We start from the raw sequence: 22,703 nt of genomic DNA on the forward strand, positions 1-22,703 counted from the left end.
AAGAATATGGATTAAATATTGTTAAAACATTACTTTTTAAATATTGTCATTTACAACAGCAATGTTACGGGAAGATATTTTTAGATTTTACAGCCAGTTACAAATAAGGGCAATTAATCAAAATTCAATTGAGTGACAAAGCAAAGATAATTAAGTCAGCAGCAAATATGTATTTATTTTCTAATTTTAATGCAAGTAAAAGAAAATCAAAGGAAAGTGAGAATAATATTTACAGTAAAGAATGCAAAGAAGAATTCTACAAGCACTAGCACTACCTTCATGAGACGTCGCTTAATAAACTGCTGATCAGCCGAGAGGAACCCATGATTGACTCTTGGGTATGGAAACGCCATCTGATCAGGCAGGGAAAGTCAAAGTTTGGAGGTCAGAGGTCAGAAAGGTCAAGGAGTGGCAAGGGAAGGTTTCAAAAGAAGGAGGAGAAACAGTTAAGAACAGCAAGTTAACATTTCTACCAACTACATACAGTTCAGGATTTTGCCTATGGAATACATGCCATGTCAACACCAATATATCAGCACAATATTATGCAAAGGAAGCGGAAATGAGCGTGATTGATAGACCTAATCTTTGTCATCAAAGTTACTAAAAGTTCTGATTAAGTTATCAACTCAGTCATCTGTCTGTTTATTTGTCTGCCTAACCTTTGTATACATTTCACACTAACCCTCAACACAAAGCTTTAAAATAATGCCATCATGAAGCTAATCTTTCAATGTGCCTGCCAAATATATTAAATGAATTAAAATAATGCCAATTGGAAAATCTAGGTTTGATGCACCCTAACTATAGTCCCTGTCCATAAAATATATTGGTGAGTGGAACATTCAATCCAAAAATATTGATCAAAGGAAAATATTATATGAATGCAATTTGTTCAATGGTCATTGTTTACCTCCTTGTCTCATTTTACTCTTACATATTACTGTGTAAAATGAATCCATTCCTTTCAAATATTATCATATTCTTTTTCTGGTCTATTCATTTCGGAGATTGTACTGTGAAAATGCATAGCTCACTGTGCCTATTAACTGGCAGATTAGCATGAATTCCATGTAACAAACCAAGAGGATTTACAGTGATGCATTCAGTCAGACACTATCCAGCATACTAATTCTGTGTTCAATTAAACAAAGTAATGAACACAAGTATTGGGGCATTTGAATACAACTCTTAGATCTTACTATTAAGCATGAACTGGTATGAGTCGCTCAGTTGAACATTTTGTGCGGCTTTATGAGTTCAATTTTTAAAGAAAAAGCTTTGTTCAGTACCTAAGCATGCATAGTTATTAAAAATCCATGAACACTTTGAGAATTATCTACCAAATTGTAAGATTTCTTCTTTCTCCCATGTGAATTAAAACTTATTTGAATTAATAGCTCTTCATTATCAGCTAAAACCAGAATCAAATATATTCATTTGTGATTCATTAACTCCATACAAATTAAATTTGCAAACTGTGCCTTTTCAAAAGAACGCTCCAAATGATAAAGTTCCCATTTTTGCTGATTTAAAATTAAATTGCTTTGAAATTATGCCCATGTTTTCATGTGTAAAATGCACATAAAAACTGCATAATGCAAGATTTAATTGTTATTGTCCCCATTTCCAATGGAAGCCTTGCTAATCAGAAAATTGGATCGGACATGTTATCCGAGTACAGGCATCATTTTTCTGGCATCAGACACGTACGTGAAAAATATCATAAATGTGGACAATAATTATTTCAGCCCTACTAGCAGAAAACTAGCCAAAACCGAGTCGTCCACAACTTACATTTTGTACACATGTGATGAATAGCCTGCACATGTCACCGACCATGGCCTTAATGGAACATTTACATTTTACTCTATGTACTGCCTGTTTATTCACTGCACTGTTTGTAATTTGCATTATTCCAGTGCGTCAGAGCACTTACAGGAGCTTCTTAATGCAGAGACCATTGCTGCGATCACTACCTGAATGTGGCGATTGTGTCTTGCAGTAACTTAGGGCCATTCATGAAGCAGAATCAATCTGTGGGTGCCATTATTGACTGGGTAGCCTACTGGTTGTGGCCATCAACACTGAAGACTCGAGTCCCCTGTGCTAACAGCTGTTTCCCTCACCTCCACCACTGCTGGGCCATTGAACTGTGGCTGCCATGGAGAGAAGACTTAAAGGCCATGACTTGTTTCCTAGCAGATGGTGTTGCTGCTGAACAATGCACAAGCATTTTAACAAAGGAAAAACCACAAACCATATGAACAATTTTAAAGGTAAATTTTGCAAATTTAGTACTGATTCAGGTTAAATGCAGCACCCACTTACTGCAACACAAATGGGAGAAATCCAACTTCCAGGCAAAATACTCTTGTACTTTCTGATTTCCTATCATGTGGTCACATAATGCCAGGCAACTTCTCACCTCTTGGTTAGGCAGAATTAAGTCATGTTTATATTGTTAGACTTGAGCCTTACCTCACAGAGGCCAACAATAACAGATCGTTTATCTCTTATTTCAATGATCTTTCAATTTAGTTAAACGCCATCTCATTTTTAACAACTTACTACAACTTGCCGTGGAACATTTAGACTTGGCAAATCAAACAGTGACAATAGTATGCTGGTTGTGGTCTGACTGAGCACGCACACATTATCCACAAACCTTGACAGTGAGGATCTGATTACTGTGCAGAGCCGCCACTGTGGGGGAGCCCGGCAGTCCCTGGGAACACAACACAACATAGGAACAAACAAACCAACACAACACAGCACAACGTTTTCACATTGCAGTACAAAACAGGGCATGCCACCTTGCAACTATTTCTCTATATACTTCTGAATATGACACACTCACCTAAATTAAATTTAGAGATGTACCAAGATTCTGAAATAATGTGCCCAAAAGGGTATTCAGTGCAATAAAATAGTTTGGTGAGTATTTTTCTGATGCTTTCCAACATCTTTCCGTTTAGTCCTGTGCCACATTTTGTTATGCTCAGTTAAAATTGTGTTTGGGATCAGAGAAATATGATTGCAGCACAGGCAACTGATCCATTTCTTCTCACGGTTTCCTGCCAGGATGGATAGTTTTAAATGAGTCTCAGGTCACATGTGAGGAATTGGCCAGAGGTGCTGGGGGCAGAGAGGCGGGGACAAGTTGGACATCAGTAAGTCCAAGGCAGCAGCGGTCAAAAGAGTCTATGGTTAAAATAGCACACAAGGAAACTGCTTGACTGGTAGCTTCACAAATTACATTTGTTAAAAAGTAAAAAATGCTAAAAAGCAATAGATCAGGAAATATCTTGCATTACTACAGGTTTAACATCTGCTTCAGTACAATCTACAGGGACAGCTGAGATGCTCTGATTTCAATCTCCAATGAAGCACTAAAGAGTCTCTTTAAAGAACTGCTTTCCCAATAAAGTCAACAGAAAGAGATCGCCATTAATATCCGAAATGATCATTTGGGTTTATTTCTGAGTCTCAGTCAAATCACCTCACCAGTTTTACCCTGGACTGTTTCACAAGTAAATTTGAAATAGATTCTGTAAATGTCACACCAGAGAACAACATTCATCATCAATGGCTCACTCGTATCAATCACACTTTGAGTGGCATTTCTCCCCAGGCTCATCTCAAGGTTGTTTGAAGTTACTGACTTCGAAGATGCTTTCCAGAGACTTGGTTAAAAGTCCATAATTCATACGTATTTATGACAATCGTTTTCTATTGGAGCCAAGTCTGTTCATCATCTGCAAAAAATTATCTTCAGCATTGATCAGTTAGGCTGGCTTGTCGTTGCTTGATGACATGAAATATGATGGTGTGCAAAGGCATTTATTTGATATTAATCATTTACAAGATGGTGCAAAATATTAACAAAGACATTTTGAACCATGGCCATTTATCATTTTGCATTCTGAAGTTGGTAGGGATCACTACTTGGTTGAAAGGACTTTATTGCACAAAGATGTTTGCAAATGAGAGTATGCAGAGGGAGCACCTTAGTTCTAAAATTATAACTGTAGATTTTTACAAACGATTTCTGAATTTTAATTTGCTATAAAAATATTATACTTTTGCTTTGGCTAGATTTTAATCTTTTACATGCTGTGGGTGAATGGGGCATCAGATCTGAAACGTTCTGCAGTGGGCTTGTTAGCACACTGCACACTGACCGTCATGTTAACTACTTAGGCTGAGTAAGGACAATGTCAATGTACACAACTCAATCCAACCACCAAGTCTGAAGAAGGGTCTCAATAGACAATAGACAATAGGTGCAGAAGTAGGCCATTCAGCCATTTGAGCCAGCACTGCCATTCAATGTGATCATGACTGATCATCCCCAATCAGTACCCCGTTCCTGCCTTCTCCCCATACCCCCTGACTTCACTATTTTTAAGAGCCCTATCTAGCTCTCTCTTGAAAGCATCCAGAGACCCTGCCTCCACCGCCCTCTGAGAAAGAATTCCACAGCCTCACCACTCTCTGTGAGAAAAAGCGTTTCCTCGTCTCCGTTCTAAATGGCTTACTCCGTATTCTTAAACTGTGGCCCCTGTGGTCTTGACCCGAAACGTCACCCATTCCTTCTCTCCAGAAATGCTGCCTATCCTGCTGAGTTACTCCAGCATTTTGTGTCTATCTTCGGTGCAAACCAGCATCTACAGTTCCATCCTACACAACCATTGGGTATGCATGATGCTTGATAGCTCCATCCCCTGCCCGACCTAAGCAATCTGAGGCCACTTGCATGTTCTTGGATATGTTTCCAGTGTACTCAAACAGACATCAAGTGTTGCTGGAAGATCATCAACAATGAAAGATGCTCTTTGTTCTGCCCAAAACATTTTGGCCTTCCAGTGCAATGAGATGTCTGTCAGGGAACACTGCTGGCTGGCACATTCCAGGCTACAGGAATACGAGCTGAGGGGTCGCACTGAAGCTCGGTGCAGCCAATGTTAGGGCTTTGTGTGGAAGAAATGCAGTATCATGTCCTTCTGCTATCCAGACATCAAGTGGCTAAGTCTGGTGGAGAAGCATCCGATACAGTTGAAGTTTGTACCATCCCAGGAGGTCACACGCGAAATGATGCTGCATGCACGGAATGTCAAAGGTTACGGGGAGAAGGGAGGAGAAAGGGATTGAGAGGAATACATAGATCAGCCAAGCTTTAATGGCGGAGTAGACTTGATGGGTCGAATGGACTAATTCTGATCCAATGATTTATTAACCTTTTCACATGAATGTATCGACTAAACAACACTGCAAATGTAAAGAGAACCAAGCACTGTATCTCTCTGCAACCGCAAGAAATGCAACACCTGTCCCTTTACCTCCCCCCTCGACTCCATTCAAGGACCCAAGCAGTCGTTCCAGGTGCGACAAAGGTTCACCTGTATCTCCTCCAACCTCATCTACTGCATCCGCTGCTCTAGATGCCAGCTGATTTACATCGGTGAGACTAAGCGGAGGTTGGGCGATCGTTTCGCCGAACACCTACGCTCAGTCCGCAAGAACCTACCTGAACTCAGCTTCAACTCCCCCTCCCATTCCCAATCCGACCTCTCTGTCCTGGGTCTCCTCCATTGCCAGAGTGAGCAACACCGAAAATTGGAGGAACAACACCTCATATTCCGCCTGGGTAGCCTGCGTCCGGCGGGCATGAACATTGAATTCTCCCAATTTTGCTAGCCCTTGCTGTCTCCTCCCCTTCCTTAACCTTCGAGCTGTCTCCTCCCATCCCCCCGCCATCGGGCTCCTTCTCCTCCCTTTTTCCTTCCTTCTCCCCCCCCCCGCCCCCTATCAGTCTGAAGAAGGGTTTCGGCCCGAAACGTCACCTATTTCCTTCGCTCCATAGATGCTGCTGCACCCGCTGAGTTTCTCCAGCATTTTTGTGTACCTACTGTATCTCTCTCTCTCTCTCTCTCTCTCTCCCCCCCTCCCCTCTCTCCATCTCCCCCTCTTTCTCTATCAGATAGGTGGGACTCTTCACTTGCGTGAAGGTGCACTGGAGAGAGGGGTATCTGCACAGAAGCACTGTTCACGCCCATTCTGTCTGCAGTATATGCATGCAGAATCTGTGTCTGAAAGCCCATGTCTGAGGCGCTTGCTGTCCTTTGGGTCCACAACAATCACCAGATATCAGCAGCCACGATGGTGCGGTTTGGAAAATATGCTAAGTGCAGTAACCAAGACTCTGTGAGTGGAAGTGTTGCAAAAAAAAAATCTCAAACAAAGAGCTAACAGCATTCCAGTGAGGAATGTATTTCACAGCGACGCTGAAGAAAGTAGCTACGAAGCTGCAGGATTTATGAGCAGATTTGTCTGTCAGCTCCTCAGCATCCCCCTCATGTCTCCTTGCTCTCATCCTCGAACAATGGCAAGTTGCAGGAAGAGTGGAAACCCTGTGCATCTCAAGTTACTTTCTAAAACTGCTGCTAAATATCACTCCCAATGAGAGATTAATGTGTTTAAACTGCCAAAGCACATCTCCCAACGGATTTCCCATTCGTAACCCTGAATGCACTCAGATTAAAACAAGAAACTGTCACGTTCAAGTTGGGTTTCTGCTATCCCTTCTCACTGGCTTCACCTTCTACCTGTTCCCAAATCCAACTGGTCACCGGGGTGATCATTCCTCCCTCAGTTAGAGCTGGGACTTTGCAGTTCATGAAGCTCACTCTTTGATAATCTGACTTGTTTGAGCTCTCAGGACTAGCTCAACGTTGCTGGGATTAGCATTTATCCATAATTCCCTTCAAGGCATAAAAAAAGGACCAAGAGTTTGGAATTTAACATGAGAGAATGCTGGAAAGGTTTGGGTACTATGTATTGTTCTTTAAGCCACTATTCATTTTACTTGTTTCTCCTCCCTCCCCTGCATCATTTCTTGCTCATGAGGAATCAGTTCACTTGCTGCCAAACCTTTGGCGCGCTCCACTGCTGCTTAATAGGAATGTGGATGCAGATGGTTTGTTGGTTTATGATTTTCTGTGCTTTCTGCCAAAGGGATCCTTTTCCATGAGATTGTCAACTTCTCCCTCACTAACATCACCAGATGTTATGTAAGTCGTAAAACGGATGTGCTACTGCGCATGCGTAAAATTACCATTTGACATGGATACCACGTGGAAGCTCCGCGTGGAAGACCAAGTGGGAGCTCCGATGCGGAGACCACGAGGGAGCTCTGACTTGGAGACCTGGTGTGAGGTCTGACGAGGAGAACGAGTGGGAGCTCCGGCATGGAGACCAGGTGATGGCTCTGACGCGGAGACCATGGGGGAGCTCCGACATAGAGACCAGGTGGAAGCTCCGACATGGTGACCATGGGGGAGCTCCGATGTGGAGACCAGGTGGGCATTAGTGGGCTTAAAGAATCAGTTACGTATGTGTGATTTAACGTAGGTCGCCTATTACGTAAGTCGGGGAGTGTCTGTAATTAAATCTTAAGCAGTTTGCAATGCCTTACTTAAAACCAAGGAGTGAACAGTTATTTTTTTTTGTGGAGCCTTAAAAGTAAATATTTTTTTCACTGATTACAGGGCCTATTTAACCATCTTCAACATCCTGTCTGGATTGGAAAGATTGAAACTAGGAACTATGACTTAAAGAAACGTTTACCTATTTATTATGTTTAGTTAAAAACTACACGTAAAAGGTTAATTTGAAAAGAATATTTCTTGCGTTCAGTTTCTAAATGATGTTGTGCCCCGTTTATTATTGCAAGTTTGGCCTTGTATGGATGTTCAGGAAATTGCATATGAAATGTGCTCCAGTGCTCATAGGAATAGAAGCCAGTTGCAGTGGAAGCACAGCCAAATTTTCCAGTTCTCAACTTATCAGTTTCAAAATACGCCAGCTATCCTATGCTGCTGGCTTTAAACTTGCTGAATCATCCTGCGAATAGTCCTGCACTTTCTCACTCCCAAATGTTGGTTTAAATTGATAAATTTCAGCACCAATTGTGACTATTACCCTCCATTTACTTTGATTCTAATGGTATTGACCAGACATGTGATAACTTTTCTGTTTAAAATAAACTTCCTTTGCAGATATATTTCAGAAGAGGCACAGTAACTCAGAGGCCATTAAAGGAACTGGGCATTTCCATTACCCTGCACTTATCATACATCATGAAGAAAATCCAGTAGTTAAAGAGAGCCAGGAATTTATTAAATTTGTTTCCTCCACATTTCAGTCAGAATTTTAACACCTATTTGGCTGGATATTCTATCTCAAAGCATAATGTTTTAATGCACTTAGTGGTAGAATGTTATCAGAATCATCATCATTAATCACAGTCAGGTACTGTATTTGTGCATACAGCACGTTCTATAACCTACGCTGCACTCCCTCAATTTCAAGAATGTCCTTCCTCAAATTGGTAGACCAAAACTACACACAATACTCCAGGTGTGGTCTCACTAGGGCCCTGTACAATTGCAGAAGGACCTCTTTGCTCCTATACTCAACTCCTCATGTTATGAAGGCCAACATGCCATTTGCTTTCTTCACTGCCTGCTGTACCTGCTTGCTTACTTTCAGTGACTGATGAACAAGGACCCCCCAGATCCCGTTGTACTTCCCTTTTTGCCAACTGGACTTTATTTAGATAATAATCTGCCTTGCTGTTTTTGCCACCAAAGTGGATAACCTCATATTCATCCACATTAAACTTCATCTGCCATGCATCTGCCCACTCACCCAACCTATCCAAGTCATCCTGCATCCTCATAGCATCCTCTTCACAAATCACACTGCCACACAGCTTTGTGTCATCTGCAAATTTGCTAATGTTACTTTTAAGCACAGTAAAACATTACATTATTACATTTTAATGGCCTATGTTGTGCATGGATTAAGTAACAATTTGGCATAAAGACTCCTATTAAAATTATTCATAGTTTACAGCTGACAGACAGCTCCAGGATATATCAGTTGCACTCAATGTCAGTCTGGACATTGTTATGATACAGGTAATTAGGAACTCGGGGTGGATGAAAAAGCATGAGAACCAAATTTGATGCGATTAAAAATTGATGTGAAAGCAAAAATCTAAATACTGTAAGCAATAAATGCCAACCCACTGGGTTAATTAAAGGTGAATTAGTAGCTACTTTAGTTGTGAATAGAATCCTAAAGTAGCTAGTGATGCGGAGGGATAAGGTTGGCAAGATAAAGGAATTTTGGATGGCAAAATTGAAATTTAATCACAAAGAAAAAGGAAGCATATGTAAGGTTAGTAAAATGAAATCAGACTCGATCTTGAGAAATATAAAGGAAATAGGAAAGAAATTGAGTAGGCAATTTGAAGGGCCAAAGGGGGTCATGAAATGTCACTGGCAAATCATATTAAAGAAAATATTTTTTCTTTTTGCAGAATAAGGGTTTTTTTATGTGCATTAAAGAACAAAGGGCGACTAGGGAGAAAGTAGGATCACAAGGGTAAACGAGGGATTTATGCTTGGATCATGTAGGTGAGGTACTAAACGAGTACTTTGCATTTGCGTAGACCAAAGATATAAAGAATATGGAAGATAGTGACATCAATGAGGCGCAACCAAAAGATCCTCATTTTTCAGGGAATGTGGGTTTCCCCCCTTCTGTCATAGATGGGACCCTCCGTGTCCTGTAGTTCTGCTCTCACTCCCCCCAGATGCAACAACGACAGTTCTCCTTTTCACCCCACCAGCCTCCGCATCCAACACATTATCCTTCGACATTTCCATGACCTCCTACGGGATCCCACCACTAATTACATCTTCACATCTCCACCGCTTTCTGCCTTCCACAGGGACCACTACTTACACAACTTTGTTTCATTCATCCCTTCCCACCCAAACCAGCGCCTCCCCAGGTCCTTTCCTCTGCTGCTGTAGGACATGCAACACCTTCCCTAGCCAACGATGGGCCTATCAGGACATCACCCTGCCTGAGGTCATTTGTTGCCAGCCCTGATTGGTCCTGGTCTTTTCTCGCCTCCAGTTCTTCCCCCACCCCCAATCCCCTACTTTCAGTCTGAAGAAGGGCCCTAACCCGAAACGTCACCTATACGTTTCCTCCAGAGATGCTGCCTGACCTGCTGAGTTGCTACAACACTCAAACTGTGATATGGCAGTTTGAGATCAAGAAGTGGGTGATATTGGATTCTTGAAAAGCATTAAGGTGGATAAATCCCTGGGACCTGATAGGGTCTATCCTGGATTATTGAGAGAGGCATGGGCCTCGGTGAAGATCTCTGTAACTTCTCTAGCCACAGGTGAGGTCCCAAAGGACTGGGAGTAACCAATGTTGCTCCTTTGTTTCAGAAGACAAGCAGAGATAATCCAGTAAATTATAGGCCGGTGAGCCCATGTCAGCGGTAGTTTAGTTTTGTTTATAGATACAGCACAGAAACAGGCCCTTCGGCCCACTGAGTCCACACCGACAAGCAACCCTTATCCTACACACATCAGGGACAATTTACACTTATTCCAAGTCAATTTACCTACAAACCTGTATGTCTTTGGAGTGTGGGAGGAAACTGAAGATCTCAGGAAAACCCACACGGTCACGAGAATGTACAAACTCCGTTCAGACAGTACCTGTAGTCAGGATCGAACCTGGGTGCTTCGGCGCTGCAAGCGCTGTAAGGCCGCAACTCTACCGCTGCCCCAACGTAGGTAAGCTATTGGAGAGGATTTTTCACGATTGAATTTCCTTGGAATAAGATAACTGATTCTGAATAAAGTGTGATTCTGAACTAGGGACAGTCAACTTGGTTTTCTCTGCAGCAGGCCATTCCTATCTAACTTGATTCAGTTTGTTGTGGAGGTGACAAAGGTGATTGATGATGATAGGGCAGTGACTAGTAGACAACAATCCTTGTGGTTAGTAAAATCCTTGTATTTTAGTAAGCTATCTGATAAATAACCTTTTGGCAGGCTGATCCAGAAGATTAAAATGTGTGGGATCCATTGGAGAAGGACTTGAAAGAAAAGTGGTTCTGAGAGTCTCTGTTGTAACTGTGTACCTAAAAATGGCCATTACAAATTCTCATAGAACATAGAACAGTACAGCTCAGGAACAGGCTCTTCAGACACATTAAATTAATTTCTTCTGCCTGCATGTGATCTACAGTATATCTCTTCCTCCCTGCATATCTGTGTGACTGGCTAAAAACTTCTAAAATGCATTTATTGTATCTGCCTCCACCACCACCTCTGGCAGTGTGTTCCAGGTACCACCACCACCTCTGGCAGTGTGTTCCAGGTACCACCACCACCTCTGGCAGTGTGTTCCAGGTATCACCACCACCTCTGGCAGTGTGTTCCAGGTACCACCACCACCTCTGGCAGTGTGTTCCAGGTACCACCACCTTTGCCCCGCACATCTTTTAACTGTGCCTCTCTCACTTTAAAGTTATGCCCTCTAGTCTTGGACATTTTCACCTTGGGATAAAGGCTCTGTGTCTACTCTCTCTATGCCTCTCATAATTTTATATGTTTCTATCAGGACTCCCCTCACATTCCAATGCTCCAGAGAAACAATCCAAATTTGTCTAATCTCTCTTTAGAGCTAATATCCTCTAATCGAGGCAGCATTCTGATGAACCTCTTTTGTATCCTCTTCAATGTCTCCACATCCTTCCTGTATTGGGGTAAATAGAACTGCAAACAATACTTCAAATGAGACCTAACAAAAGTTCTATAAAAACTGCAATACAACCTCTTGATTCTTGTACAGAATGCCCTGACCAATTAAGGCAAGTATAGGCAAGTACGCCTTCGCCACTCCATGTTCTTGTGTTGCTACTTGCAGGGAGCTATGGATTTTGAATGATAGATCACAGAGCCATCCAGTAGAGAAACAAGCTAGTTTGCATGCTGACCTTCGAATATCCATTTACTCTGATTGTGATTTATTTTCCGTCAAATCCTGCCAGTTTCTACCACCCACCTACATGCTGGGGGCAATTTGCAGCAGTCATCTAACTTACTACCCCACGTGTCTTTCAAATGTGGGAGGAAACCAGGGCATCCTGAGGAAACCCACGTGAGAATCCTATGGAGGTCACAGGAACAAAGTGTAAAGTCCACACAGAAAGGATCCGAGGTTAGGATTGAACCCGATTGATCCGAGGTTAGGATTGAACCCAACTTGCTGGAACCATGAGGTACAAGTCTGAAGAAGGGTCTCGACCCGAAATGTCGCCTATTCCTTCGCTCCATAGATGCTGCCTCACCCGCTGAGTTTCTCCAGCAATTTTGTCTACCTGCTGAAACTATGACTTCAGCTCCACCTGCTGTGCCCCTGCACTGTGTTTCTATCTTTGACCACAATGTACCACAAAGAATAGTAAGATTAAACGAGAACTTACCAGTTCGAAGTTTGATCATTATTTTATGAGGAGTACATTGAGGGAATACGTGAAGAACCCCGCCAGGACACATGCGTGTCATTCTTCAAAGCAGCGGTGTGAAATCACAGATAACTGTAATGACTTAAACACAGTAAGATTAGAGAAAGAAATACCAGTTGAGTATATGATCATGGGTGGGAGCGGAGGGCACGTATTCCCTCAACGTACTCCTCATAAAATAATGATCAAACTTCGAACTGGTAAATTCTCGTTTAATCTTACTATTTTACTTCGGAGTCACGTGAGTGACTACGTGAAGATTTCAAAACTCTGTGATTTCATGCCGTGGAAACGAGTCCATGCATCACATCTGCCTTAATGACTGTAGGAGGAATTGTGTCAACATAATTTAGACATGAATCCGACATTAAAATCCATGAAATTTATTAACACAAATTATAACCCCTATTTATGGGGTAAATTAAATTACAGAACTTAAAATTGTTTCTGCAAACGTTCCAGGTTTCATGACTGGTTTATTATAAAATAGTTGGAATGTTTTTTCCCCTGACCATCCTGCTGCCTTGAGGATTTGGTCCATTGGTACATCCAACTGCATAGCTGCCGATGTAGCTGCAGCCCTGGTGGAATGAGATTTAAAAATATTAGTATCCACCCCAGCCTGTGTTAGAACCTGTTTCAGCCAACTTGAGATGGTCTGGACTGTCACCTTTTTGTGTGGTTCCTTATGGCTGACTAAAAGTGCCTTCTCATTGCCTCTGATAATTTTCGTTTTCTCCATGTATAACGACAAATGTCTTACTATACATAGACGATCATCTGTTGGGTAAAACCTAAATTCTATATTGAGGCCCGCTGATCCCTGTCTGTTCTGCTTCACTAATTCATAAATATGAAACTTAATATTTTCAGATGAAGAAGTCATGTTGTCCAGTCTTAATTTATGTAATGACTGTACCCTTTGTGCCGTGACCAATGCCATTAGCATGACTGTTTTTAATGTCAGTCTATGTAGGGACAGAGCTGTTGCTGGAGACCAATTCCTGAGCATCTTCAGGACAATACTCACATCCCATATTTGGGAGTACCTGGTTCTTGGGGGATTGGTATTAAAAATCCCCCTCATAAGTTTTGTTACCAGTGGGTGAGTTCCAACAGAGTGACGCTCTGTTCCTTGCCATAGATAAGTTGATAAGGCACTTATGGCACAGTTGATGGCACTATAACCGAGCCCCTCATCATAATGGAGGCCTGCCAGGTATTCCAGAACAGACGGGATGTTCATATCTCTGTAGGTGATGCTGTTTTTGTTACAATACATCTCCCACTTCCTGATATAGCCCAGATACCGTTTTTTGGTGGACTGTCTTTGGGCCGCCGAAATCATGTTCACTGTTCGGTCCGTCAGTCCCAGCTGTAGTAGAGGTATTTTTAAACTCTACAAATTAATAAATTCAAATAGTTATGGCATGGGTGGCTATCCCTTGTTACGGGATGAACCAACAAGTCTGGTCTATTCGGGATGGTGATACATGGTTTTAATACCATGTTCAGTATCACTGGGAACCATGGTTGAGTAGGCCAATCGGGTACTACCAAAATACCAGACGCAGAGTCCTGCTGTATTTTCCTTAATACCCGACTGATGAGGCAGAAAGGAGGGAATGCATAAATAAACAATTTCCCCCAATGCAGCGAAAATGCATCTGTCGCCGCTGCCCCAGGGTCTGGTTCCCATGAAACATAATTTGATAACTGGTGATTAAGCCTGGATGCGAATAGATCGATATCTGGTGTTCCATATCGTGCTGTAATATCAGCAAATACTTTTTTATTCAACATCCATTCGGTGTTTTCATTAAATTTGCGTGACCTGGTGTCTGCCACTAAATTTAGTTTACCTGGTAGGTAAGTAGCTGATATCCAAATATCTCTCTGGATACACCACTGCCAAATTGTATTAGCCAGATTGTCACATGATGTCGATTTGTTTCCACACATGTGGTTGATATATGCTACCACGGTGGTATTGTCAATCTGTAGTCTAACATGCTGGTGATATGACCCAGTACAATATGACTTTAGGCCATAGAATGCACCCAACATTTCCAGGTAGTTTATGCCCAGTGTGAGTAATAATGATGCCTCCTGAGCAGTCCATCTACCTCCACAGCTGGAGATGGAATTGGTGGCACCCCACCAAGTGCACTGGCATCAGTTTGTAGCACCATTGAAGGGTTGCTGATAATGATTGGATTGAAACAAAGCCAAATGTTATCTATCCACCATTTTAGTTCCATTATAGCTTTGATTGGAAGCTGCATTGGTCTGTCAAAATGACCAGCATTGATTTTGAGTGCTTGTATTTTTGCTCTCTGTAAATTTTGGTAATGTAAAGGTCCAAATTTTGTCAATTACTTTTGCTACCAATCTGATGGATGGTTTACTGATGTCAATGAGGTTATTTCAAGCCTCTATTAAGTCTATAGCCTTTCCCTTTGGCAAAGTCACCGACATGTGAACTGAGTCAATGGTGAACCCCAAATAGTCCATTGTAGTGGAAGGCGTTAATTTGGCAGCGCTCTATACTGCCAGTGCTGTCCCATCCAGTTGAATTTTAAGAAACATCTGTGGTCACCTCGTATAGGCACTGAATAGTAAGCACCTTTTAAATCAATGCTAGCCCTGAAATAACCTTTGGAAATGAATTGTTTAGCAGTAACAAAGGTTTCCATTTTAAAATGAATATATTGTACAAATGTATTCAATTTGGTCAGATCTATAATGATGCGACAACCACCATCTTTTTTGTTTTTGGTAAATATATTGGACACGAATTCTAGCGGTTCGTGTTGGGATTTTTCAATTACACCTTTTGCGTAAAGCCGCTCCAGTTCAGCATGCGCTTCTGATTTTTCTTTACCGGAAAGTACGAACATTCGGTTCGGTATATGTTGAACTGGAGGACTGTACTAGTGTATAAATTCTATTGTATATCCCTGGATACTGCTTAAAATATAAGTATCGGTAGTTAACATGCTCCATGCATCCAGAAAGGAGTGTAATCTCCCCCCAACCTCCCTGTATTTTGTAGGGAACCAGACCCACCTACCTCCATAGTTACCAGTGGCAGGTTTACTTCTTTTTGTAAATCCTTCGTTGATGTTGAGGCGGTGGTGTCTGGGTTTGTGGTTTGGTTGATGTTGGAGGTTCGCGTATCTTCCAAGAAGGCCGGCCTGGGCCATGGCCTAAAAAAGACTCATGTTTGGTGTACCGGACCTTCGAGCTTTCACCAGTCGGTCTTGTTCTACTGGTGGGTGCGTAGGGATGCTGTCTGTGGCTGTAGTGGGTTTTTGATGAAGTCCCTTTTATGAGTCCCAGGGTTTTTGCTTCCTCATCGAGCTCCTTGACTTGCTTCGATAGGTTACCTCCAAATAGTAGTATTGGTGGTTTTATGTTCCCAGGTCTGCACAGACCCGCGAATTTCGGATTTAAAGTGGGTCGGATGGCATTCTTCCTGATGCTATTTATCTCGTATTGAGTGTTGCAAAGCAATGCCAGTGCATCCTGTTGGTCCTGGGATATGTCCTTCTCATCCACTGTGCGGGCGAATGCTGTTATCCCTGCTGTGAGGAGTTTTAATACCTTTTGGAGTTTGACATCCATGCCTCTAACTCCTATTCCAATATGTTTCCATATACAAGTATTGACTACTGGAACATTCAGGGATATATAGTTGCCCGGTGCCAGGTGTCTTGCCGTGGTGTCCAATACAGCCTGTTCTTGTAGCTGGTTAAAAGACATATAGTCTATACTGGCAGCAAGCTTTTGCTCCAGGTTTTGGCCAGTCTGGTCTGGCTGTATGAAGTTGGACACCATATCCAGCAGATTTTCTCGTTCCTGCATCCCCTGCACACTTGATTTTTCTTCTGCAAACCCCTCTTCAGGATTAGCCCAGTACTGACCCCCAGTGCTCCCTTCTGATGAGGGAGAAGCACTGTGCAGCCCTACAAGAGGTGCTGCTGTAGGTTTTCCATAGAGCCCACAGTGACTCGACTCCATCTCCCGGAGCCTGTCACGTTGGAGCAAATGCTCCACACACCGCTCCATCTGGCTCCAGCGCTCACGGTCGCTGGCCGCCCGCGGTTGCTCAAAGTCGGACTCCTCTGAGTCCACGACTTTGTTAGTTTTTTGTCTTGCCTTACCGCCCGGCCGCGAGTGGATCTGGCCGGTGCGGAGGCGACATCGGGCGCAGCTGATCTCATTATCGGTGATTCAAGTGCCGCAGGCCGCTGCTGGCTGCCCGCTACACCGCGGTCCTCCCCCACCAGCTTTGTCGCAGCCCTTGTTGCTTTCTTAGACTTGTCCATGCTTCCCACCTGTAAGTTGGTATAGGAAACACACAAAAAGACCGCAGAGTAACTCTTACCTGCTGGTTCCGGCTTTTTAAAACTGCCGCTGCGGGGGAACGTCGTTCCACCCCGCCTGGCGTTTCGCAATGCGTGTAGCGATATGCCACGCATGCGTCCTGGCGGGGTTCTTCATGTAGTCACTCACGTGACTCCGAAGTAAAACATGCTATTATAACTGAATGTGGTGCAAAAGGGAAAGATTTTGACTATAATGCAATAACGATTATTGATGTAGCTTTCCTGATTTTACTTTTAACGGAGGTGTCAGTCATACTCACAATGCTGGGCTTACTACAAGGGCAAACTTAATAAAGTTTCATAAACAGTTGAACCCCAACCACAGACTATTTACCCTCCTCCCATCCGGGAGGTGCTACAGGTCTCTCCGTTGCTGGACCAGCAGGTTCAGGAACATCTTCTTCCCTGCGGCTGTTACACTATTTAACTCTGCACCTTGGTGATTGCCAGTCACCCCCCCCCCCCCCCCCCCCCCCCCGGGCCCTGGTGAGACAGCACCTGGAGTATTGTGTGCAATTTTGGTCTCCTAATTTGAGGAAGGACATTATTGCTATTGAGGGAGTGCAGCTTAGGTTCACCAGGTTAATTCCCGGGATGGTGAGACTGACACACGATGAAAGAATGGGTCGACTGGGCTTGTATTCACTGGAATTTAGAAGGATGAGAGGGAATCCTATAGAAATATATAAAATTCTTAAAGGATTGGACAAGGCTATATGCAGGAAAAATGTTCCAGATGTTGAGGTGAGTCCAGAACCAGGGGACACAGTTTAAGAATAAGGGGCAGGCCGTTTAGGACTGAGATGAGGAAAAACCTTTTCATCTAATGAGTTGTGAATCTGTGGAATTCTCTGCCACAGAAGGCAGTGGAGGCCAATTAATTGGATCACTGGATTTGGCTCTTAAGGAATCAAGGGATTTAGGAATCAAGGGATATGGGGAAACAGCAGGAGCGGGTACTGATTTTGAAGGATCAGCTATGATCAAATTGAATGGCGGTGCTGGCTCAAAGGGCCGAATGGCCTAATCTTGCACCTATTTTTCTATGTTTCTATGAAATGCTGGAAATATTCAGCATGTCATATAGCATCCATGGAGAGGGAATCCGGCCACTGACTTTTCAGAGTTCGGATGTTTTTCAGCTTGTTTTATCAGAAATGTAATGTTTTCTAGTTAAAATGGGTATAAATCAGGCACTCACTTTCCATACCAAAGCATTGTCATGTGATGCTGCATTTGAACTGCAGCATGATAAATGTAATACTAATACCACAGGCCCATCCTGCAGCTGCTCCATTGCCAATGTTACTGACAGAAATAGGCTGCTTTATAACATAAATCTGAAGCAGCAAATTATGATGTGACAGCACTCACCTGAAATACCACCAGAAGTCACAGGAGCACAGACAGGATGCAAACACAGTGAAATGGGCCATCGTGCCATTACGCTCTGTCTGATGTCACAAAAATCGGCACAGACAGATTTAATGTGCAGGAAAATTGGCCACTTTATCACTCGGCTGCCTAAGGAAATGGAGCCTGTAGATGGCTTTGTACTTTCCACAAGACCCTACCTGAGCAGCAGGCAGTTTTCCTCAAGGAAGTCCCTTTACAGTTGTTAAGAAAGCGTTATTAATGGGAAACCATTCCCTTCTGTATTACGGAGACACGAGGAACTGTAGATGCTTGATGCTGGAATCTTGAGCAAAACACAAAGTGCTGCAGGAACTGAATGTGTTAGGCAACAGAGAGGCGATGTTTCAGATCCAGACCTTTCTTCAGACTTCTTCAATCTATCCAATACCTCGACAGATGCTGCCTGACCTGCTCTGTTTCTCCAACCCTGAGTTTTCCTTCTATATTACCTTATGTTATGCATTACTGTACTTGGTACAATCCTTCTGGTCTATGAAACATTGTGGCAAAAATCTTCATCAGCTCTGCTCTGGCAGAGATGTAACAGCATTAATGAGGCTGAGGTTTGTTCCTGGGTCTGACAGAGGCCAATTAAAATGGGCACTGGTGTTAACAAGGATGAATGCTTGAAGCACATGAGGGGTGGGGGGAGGATGGGATATTCAGTGGTGAATTGTTTTTGTGGGCATGAAGGAAAGCTGCTTTAAACTTCTCAGAATGTGCAGATTCAAAAATGAATTAAATCAACTCTCTGCTCCCTCCAGTATGATCTGGGAAATGTTCTGGGAAACGATCAGAGTTAGAACTTCATGGATTCAAGCCAAGAAACAGCAGCTTGTTCCAGGGCAGCGACGGGGCTGTGCTGCACCATCTGACATGGCATCTTTGGATAAGATGTTAGCTTAAAGACACAGAGACTACTCAAGCATTCATGGTTCTATATGAAAAAAGGTGTTTCTCTGAGTGTACTGAACACCATTTATGACTCATTCCCAAGCATCAACATGTTTAATTGTTCATTATGATGTTTGTTGGACTTTCCTGTGTACAGATTGTTTGCCTAATTGCTGCAATTATAGCTGCACAGCCTTTCAAAAAGGCCTCTAAGGCCTCGTTATTAGGAAAGTATTAGGAAAGTAGTGAATGACACCTCTCTCTCTCCCTCTCCCTCTCCCCTCTTTCTCCCTCTCCCCCTCTCCCTCCCCCCCTCCCCCTCCCCCTCTCCCTCTCCCCCCCTCTTCTCCCTCTTCTCCCTCTTCCCCCTCCTCTCCCTCCTTCTTTCAACCCCTACAAGCAAGCAGGCCATCTTTCCATAAAAAGATGTCCTGCTAAATTGCCACCCAACAAACAGCAATTGATCACCACTTGTTTGTAAACGCTGCCTGCCTTGAAACCCTGTGCGCAGTCTGCTATTGGGAATCGGGATTCTTGTGCTCCTGAGAAAGCATTTATCATCATGGGTAAAGGAACACAGTCGGTATCTTGTTACTGCACTGACTGCACAAATCACTGTTGGTAATGGGGGCAAGCTGACAACTGTCACCGTGGCATTTAATTCAGTCTGGAGCCGAGCTCTTCATCTGTAGCAACCTTCCATTCATCTGAATATTTTATTGATGATAACAGCACTGAACTTGATGAGCAACGTTTGAATGGCCGTCAATAGGTAACCGATCAATTCTTGCAAAGTGTAATTAGCCATGTGATTTTATTGATGTTGACTTTAGTGTGAGGGCAGTTGAACATCACACTTAGTTCTCGTCAATCTGAAAGTGGGAGTTAATTACAAGCAGTTGCTTTAATTTAAGGATTCAAGTTCTACTTAAGGGAGGGGAAGATGAAGAGATAAACCAAAGCCAAATGTTAAGAAAAGCCACAACTGGAACATTTGTTTTAATTGGAACCATCCCCAGACGAAAGTAGGGAATGTGGTGAGCTGTGGGTGTACAAAAACCCACACTCTGCCACTGTAAAAAAACAAAAGATCAGCTGCCTGCCTTTTATGAAATCATACTACAAAGTGCTGGAGGACACATAACAGCAGAGCATTTGGTTGTGGTGGTTAACAGATCTGGTAACACACAGAAGTTCTTAATTTAGGTGAGTTGACTTCTCAGAAGAACCGAAAACCTTCTTCTAACACTGACATAATCAGACACACATGGAAATGAATAGAGGCCATTCTCCAACCCCCATGCACACTCTGTGTGAACACGCGTAGTCACCTTCAGACGATTGTTTTCCCAGAGCTACTCGGGATTTAGGAGGATAAATTTTAACCCATTCCATCCCACTGAGCAGGAATGGATTGGAGAGGCCTGGTTGGGGAAGAGTGCCAGAAAATCAGTGCCATGGTTGGGTGTGATTGCCAGATCAGGGCTGGGAGGGGTCACCCGGAAATAGAGTGGGGAGTTAGGATCATGGATTGGGAGAAGGTATGGGCTGGGGGAACAGGGAGTAGAGTTGAACCATCTGCTTGGGTGTCATATCCTCGTAGGACATATATAGCACTGCTCGGGGGTGAGAAATACAGTGGAAAGCTGGTTGCTGCAGGAGTGCTCTCTGATAGGTGCTCCTGGAACAAGGCTGATGAATTTTCTGGCTGCTCGAGCACCATTCACAGAAATTGGATCATATTCAGGGCAGCAGTTAGTGTTACTGCAGCACAGCTCCAGTGACCTGGGTTCAATCATTACCTATAGTGTAGAGAACATGGAGTTTGCACTTTACCCCTGCAGCCATGTGGACTTCTTCCTGGTTCTTCCACAAGTTGCTGGCTGGTGGGGTAATTGGCCACTCTAAGGCAGGTGGCAGGGAGAGGGGTGGGGGGCTGGGGAATTGATGACCATGTGAGAGAGAAAAGATTAAAGCGAACTAAGACAGGAAATGGGACCAAATGAGATTGCTCTGAGATCTGGCAGAGGCTTAATGGGCCAAAGGGCGTCCTTCTACATCTTAAGATATGAAAATGCAATAAACTATGAGGATCGCCCCGGTTGTATTTCTGGGGTGACACAATTTGATGTGGAAATGGTCATAATTGCACCAACTGCAAAAATAACCAATTTGAAGACACATGGACGCATTTCTAGACACTTGCTGAAAACCACCGGACATTAATTCATCACTTTTAACATTACTGTACAGGTCATCCTCGACTTACAAATGTTCTAGCTACAAATTTTCTGATTCCATTGAGTCTTTTGGTATGAATCTTCAATTACAAATCTATTTTTCACCATAGCTCGTGACATCTTAATCCCATAAGAATAAGTTCTTCACAAATTATGAAATTCCACTGGACGAGTCTGTTCTATGAGCTCATCCCATTAGTAAATTGAGGAATACCTGTAGTTTCCAGACACTCTCAGCATTAATGGATGCAAGTTTATTTTTATTCCATGCATTACAGAAATCAGTACCATCACATGCCAGTGGAGAACATTCATTTCCAATTATTATAGATGTCAGTGATTGTGATGTGCAGTAGAATAGACCCTGAGTTGCAGTATTTATATTACTTCTACCCCTTTGGAACAATTTGTAACAAAACAACCCCATATATTAGTGCCCTGATTGACTTAGCTTAACTACTTTAAATTTTGCTTAAAAACACCAGGATTGTCCTTTGGTCAATGAAACTGACAAGGAATTGAGAGATGTGCTCTAACAAAGACGCCGGCTTTTCAATGACTGCACTCAAGTCATCATGCAAAACACCTTGAAATGCTTTTGTTGAAAACTTACCCTCGGCCCCTGGTCGCCTTGATCTCCCTGAAACACACAAACATGTTCGATTACTCTCTCCGCAAAAGCAATGTGAAATTAAGAATTCTGTTTGGAGGAGGATGCTTTATAGAAATAGAAGGATGTTTACGTAAATCTGTAAAACTTGATATCACGAACCTTGTCACCTTTTGTACCGGGTGGACCCTGCAAAAGAACAATTTAGAGTCATTATTTCGTCCCTCAAAACTGTATTCAAATTTGCAATCAATTTGTATTATTAGATTGTTTTATTAGAAAAAAAGACTGTATTTAATTTTGAATTAAGGGTTTGCTAGCGGCTCACAGCGCTCTCATTCACCACCTCATTTTCCAGTCAATGGTGGACAGACTGTGATTGGGCTGTATCAGCGTTACAGACAGCTCATCGGCATAGTCCAGACTTTAATATAATGGGCATTCTTTCCCTCACAGGGCATCATACCCAAGCTTAATACCCTATAGGTATAGAGCTCTAATTAGCACAGGCAACAGCAGTGGAAAATCAAACTCCAAATATTCACGATTCTTATCACTTTCCAATCTTATCGCTGACCTGCTGTGCAATTCCTGTATTTTCTGCATTTTATTTTGATACCGTTTTGGCTACCTACTTATCGCAGAACAGCAGAGACATACCTGTCACAAATTCAAACAATAAGGGAGATTTTAATGAGCAGATGGATTCCGCTGCAGATGAAGTGGCTTATGTGGTCTTGAAG

General features: G+C 42.9%; 1 protein-coding gene across 18 annotated transcripts in view; it reads right to left on the reverse strand.

Moving 5' to 3' along the window:
* Window positions 1–22,703, reverse strand: part of col25a1 (collagen type XXV alpha 1 chain) — a 654,016-nt gene that overhangs the window by 160,070 nt on the left and 471,243 nt on the right. For 17 of the 18 annotated variants that reach the window (XM_033025377.1, XM_033025353.1, XM_033025321.1 and 14 more), the window contains exons 5-7: window positions 22,123–22,149; window positions 21,964–21,990; window positions 276–353 (exon numbers count right to left, since the gene is read on the reverse strand). In XM_033025377.1, the coding sequence (XP_032881268.1) occupies window positions 276–353; window positions 21,964–21,990; window positions 22,123–22,149 (132 nt within the window). Of the gene's footprint in view, window positions 1–275; window positions 354–2,668; window positions 2,729–21,963; window positions 21,991–22,122; window positions 22,150–22,703 lie in introns of all 18 variants that reach the window. The other variant, XM_033025327.1, reaches the window with a different exon arrangement.

Source organism: Amblyraja radiata, chromosome 1 (assembly GCF_010909765.2).
Source record: "Amblyraja radiata isolate CabotCenter1 chromosome 1, sAmbRad1.1.pri, whole genome shotgun sequence".
Lineage (NCBI taxonomy): Eukaryota > Metazoa > Chordata > Chondrichthyes > Rajiformes > Rajidae > Amblyraja > Amblyraja radiata.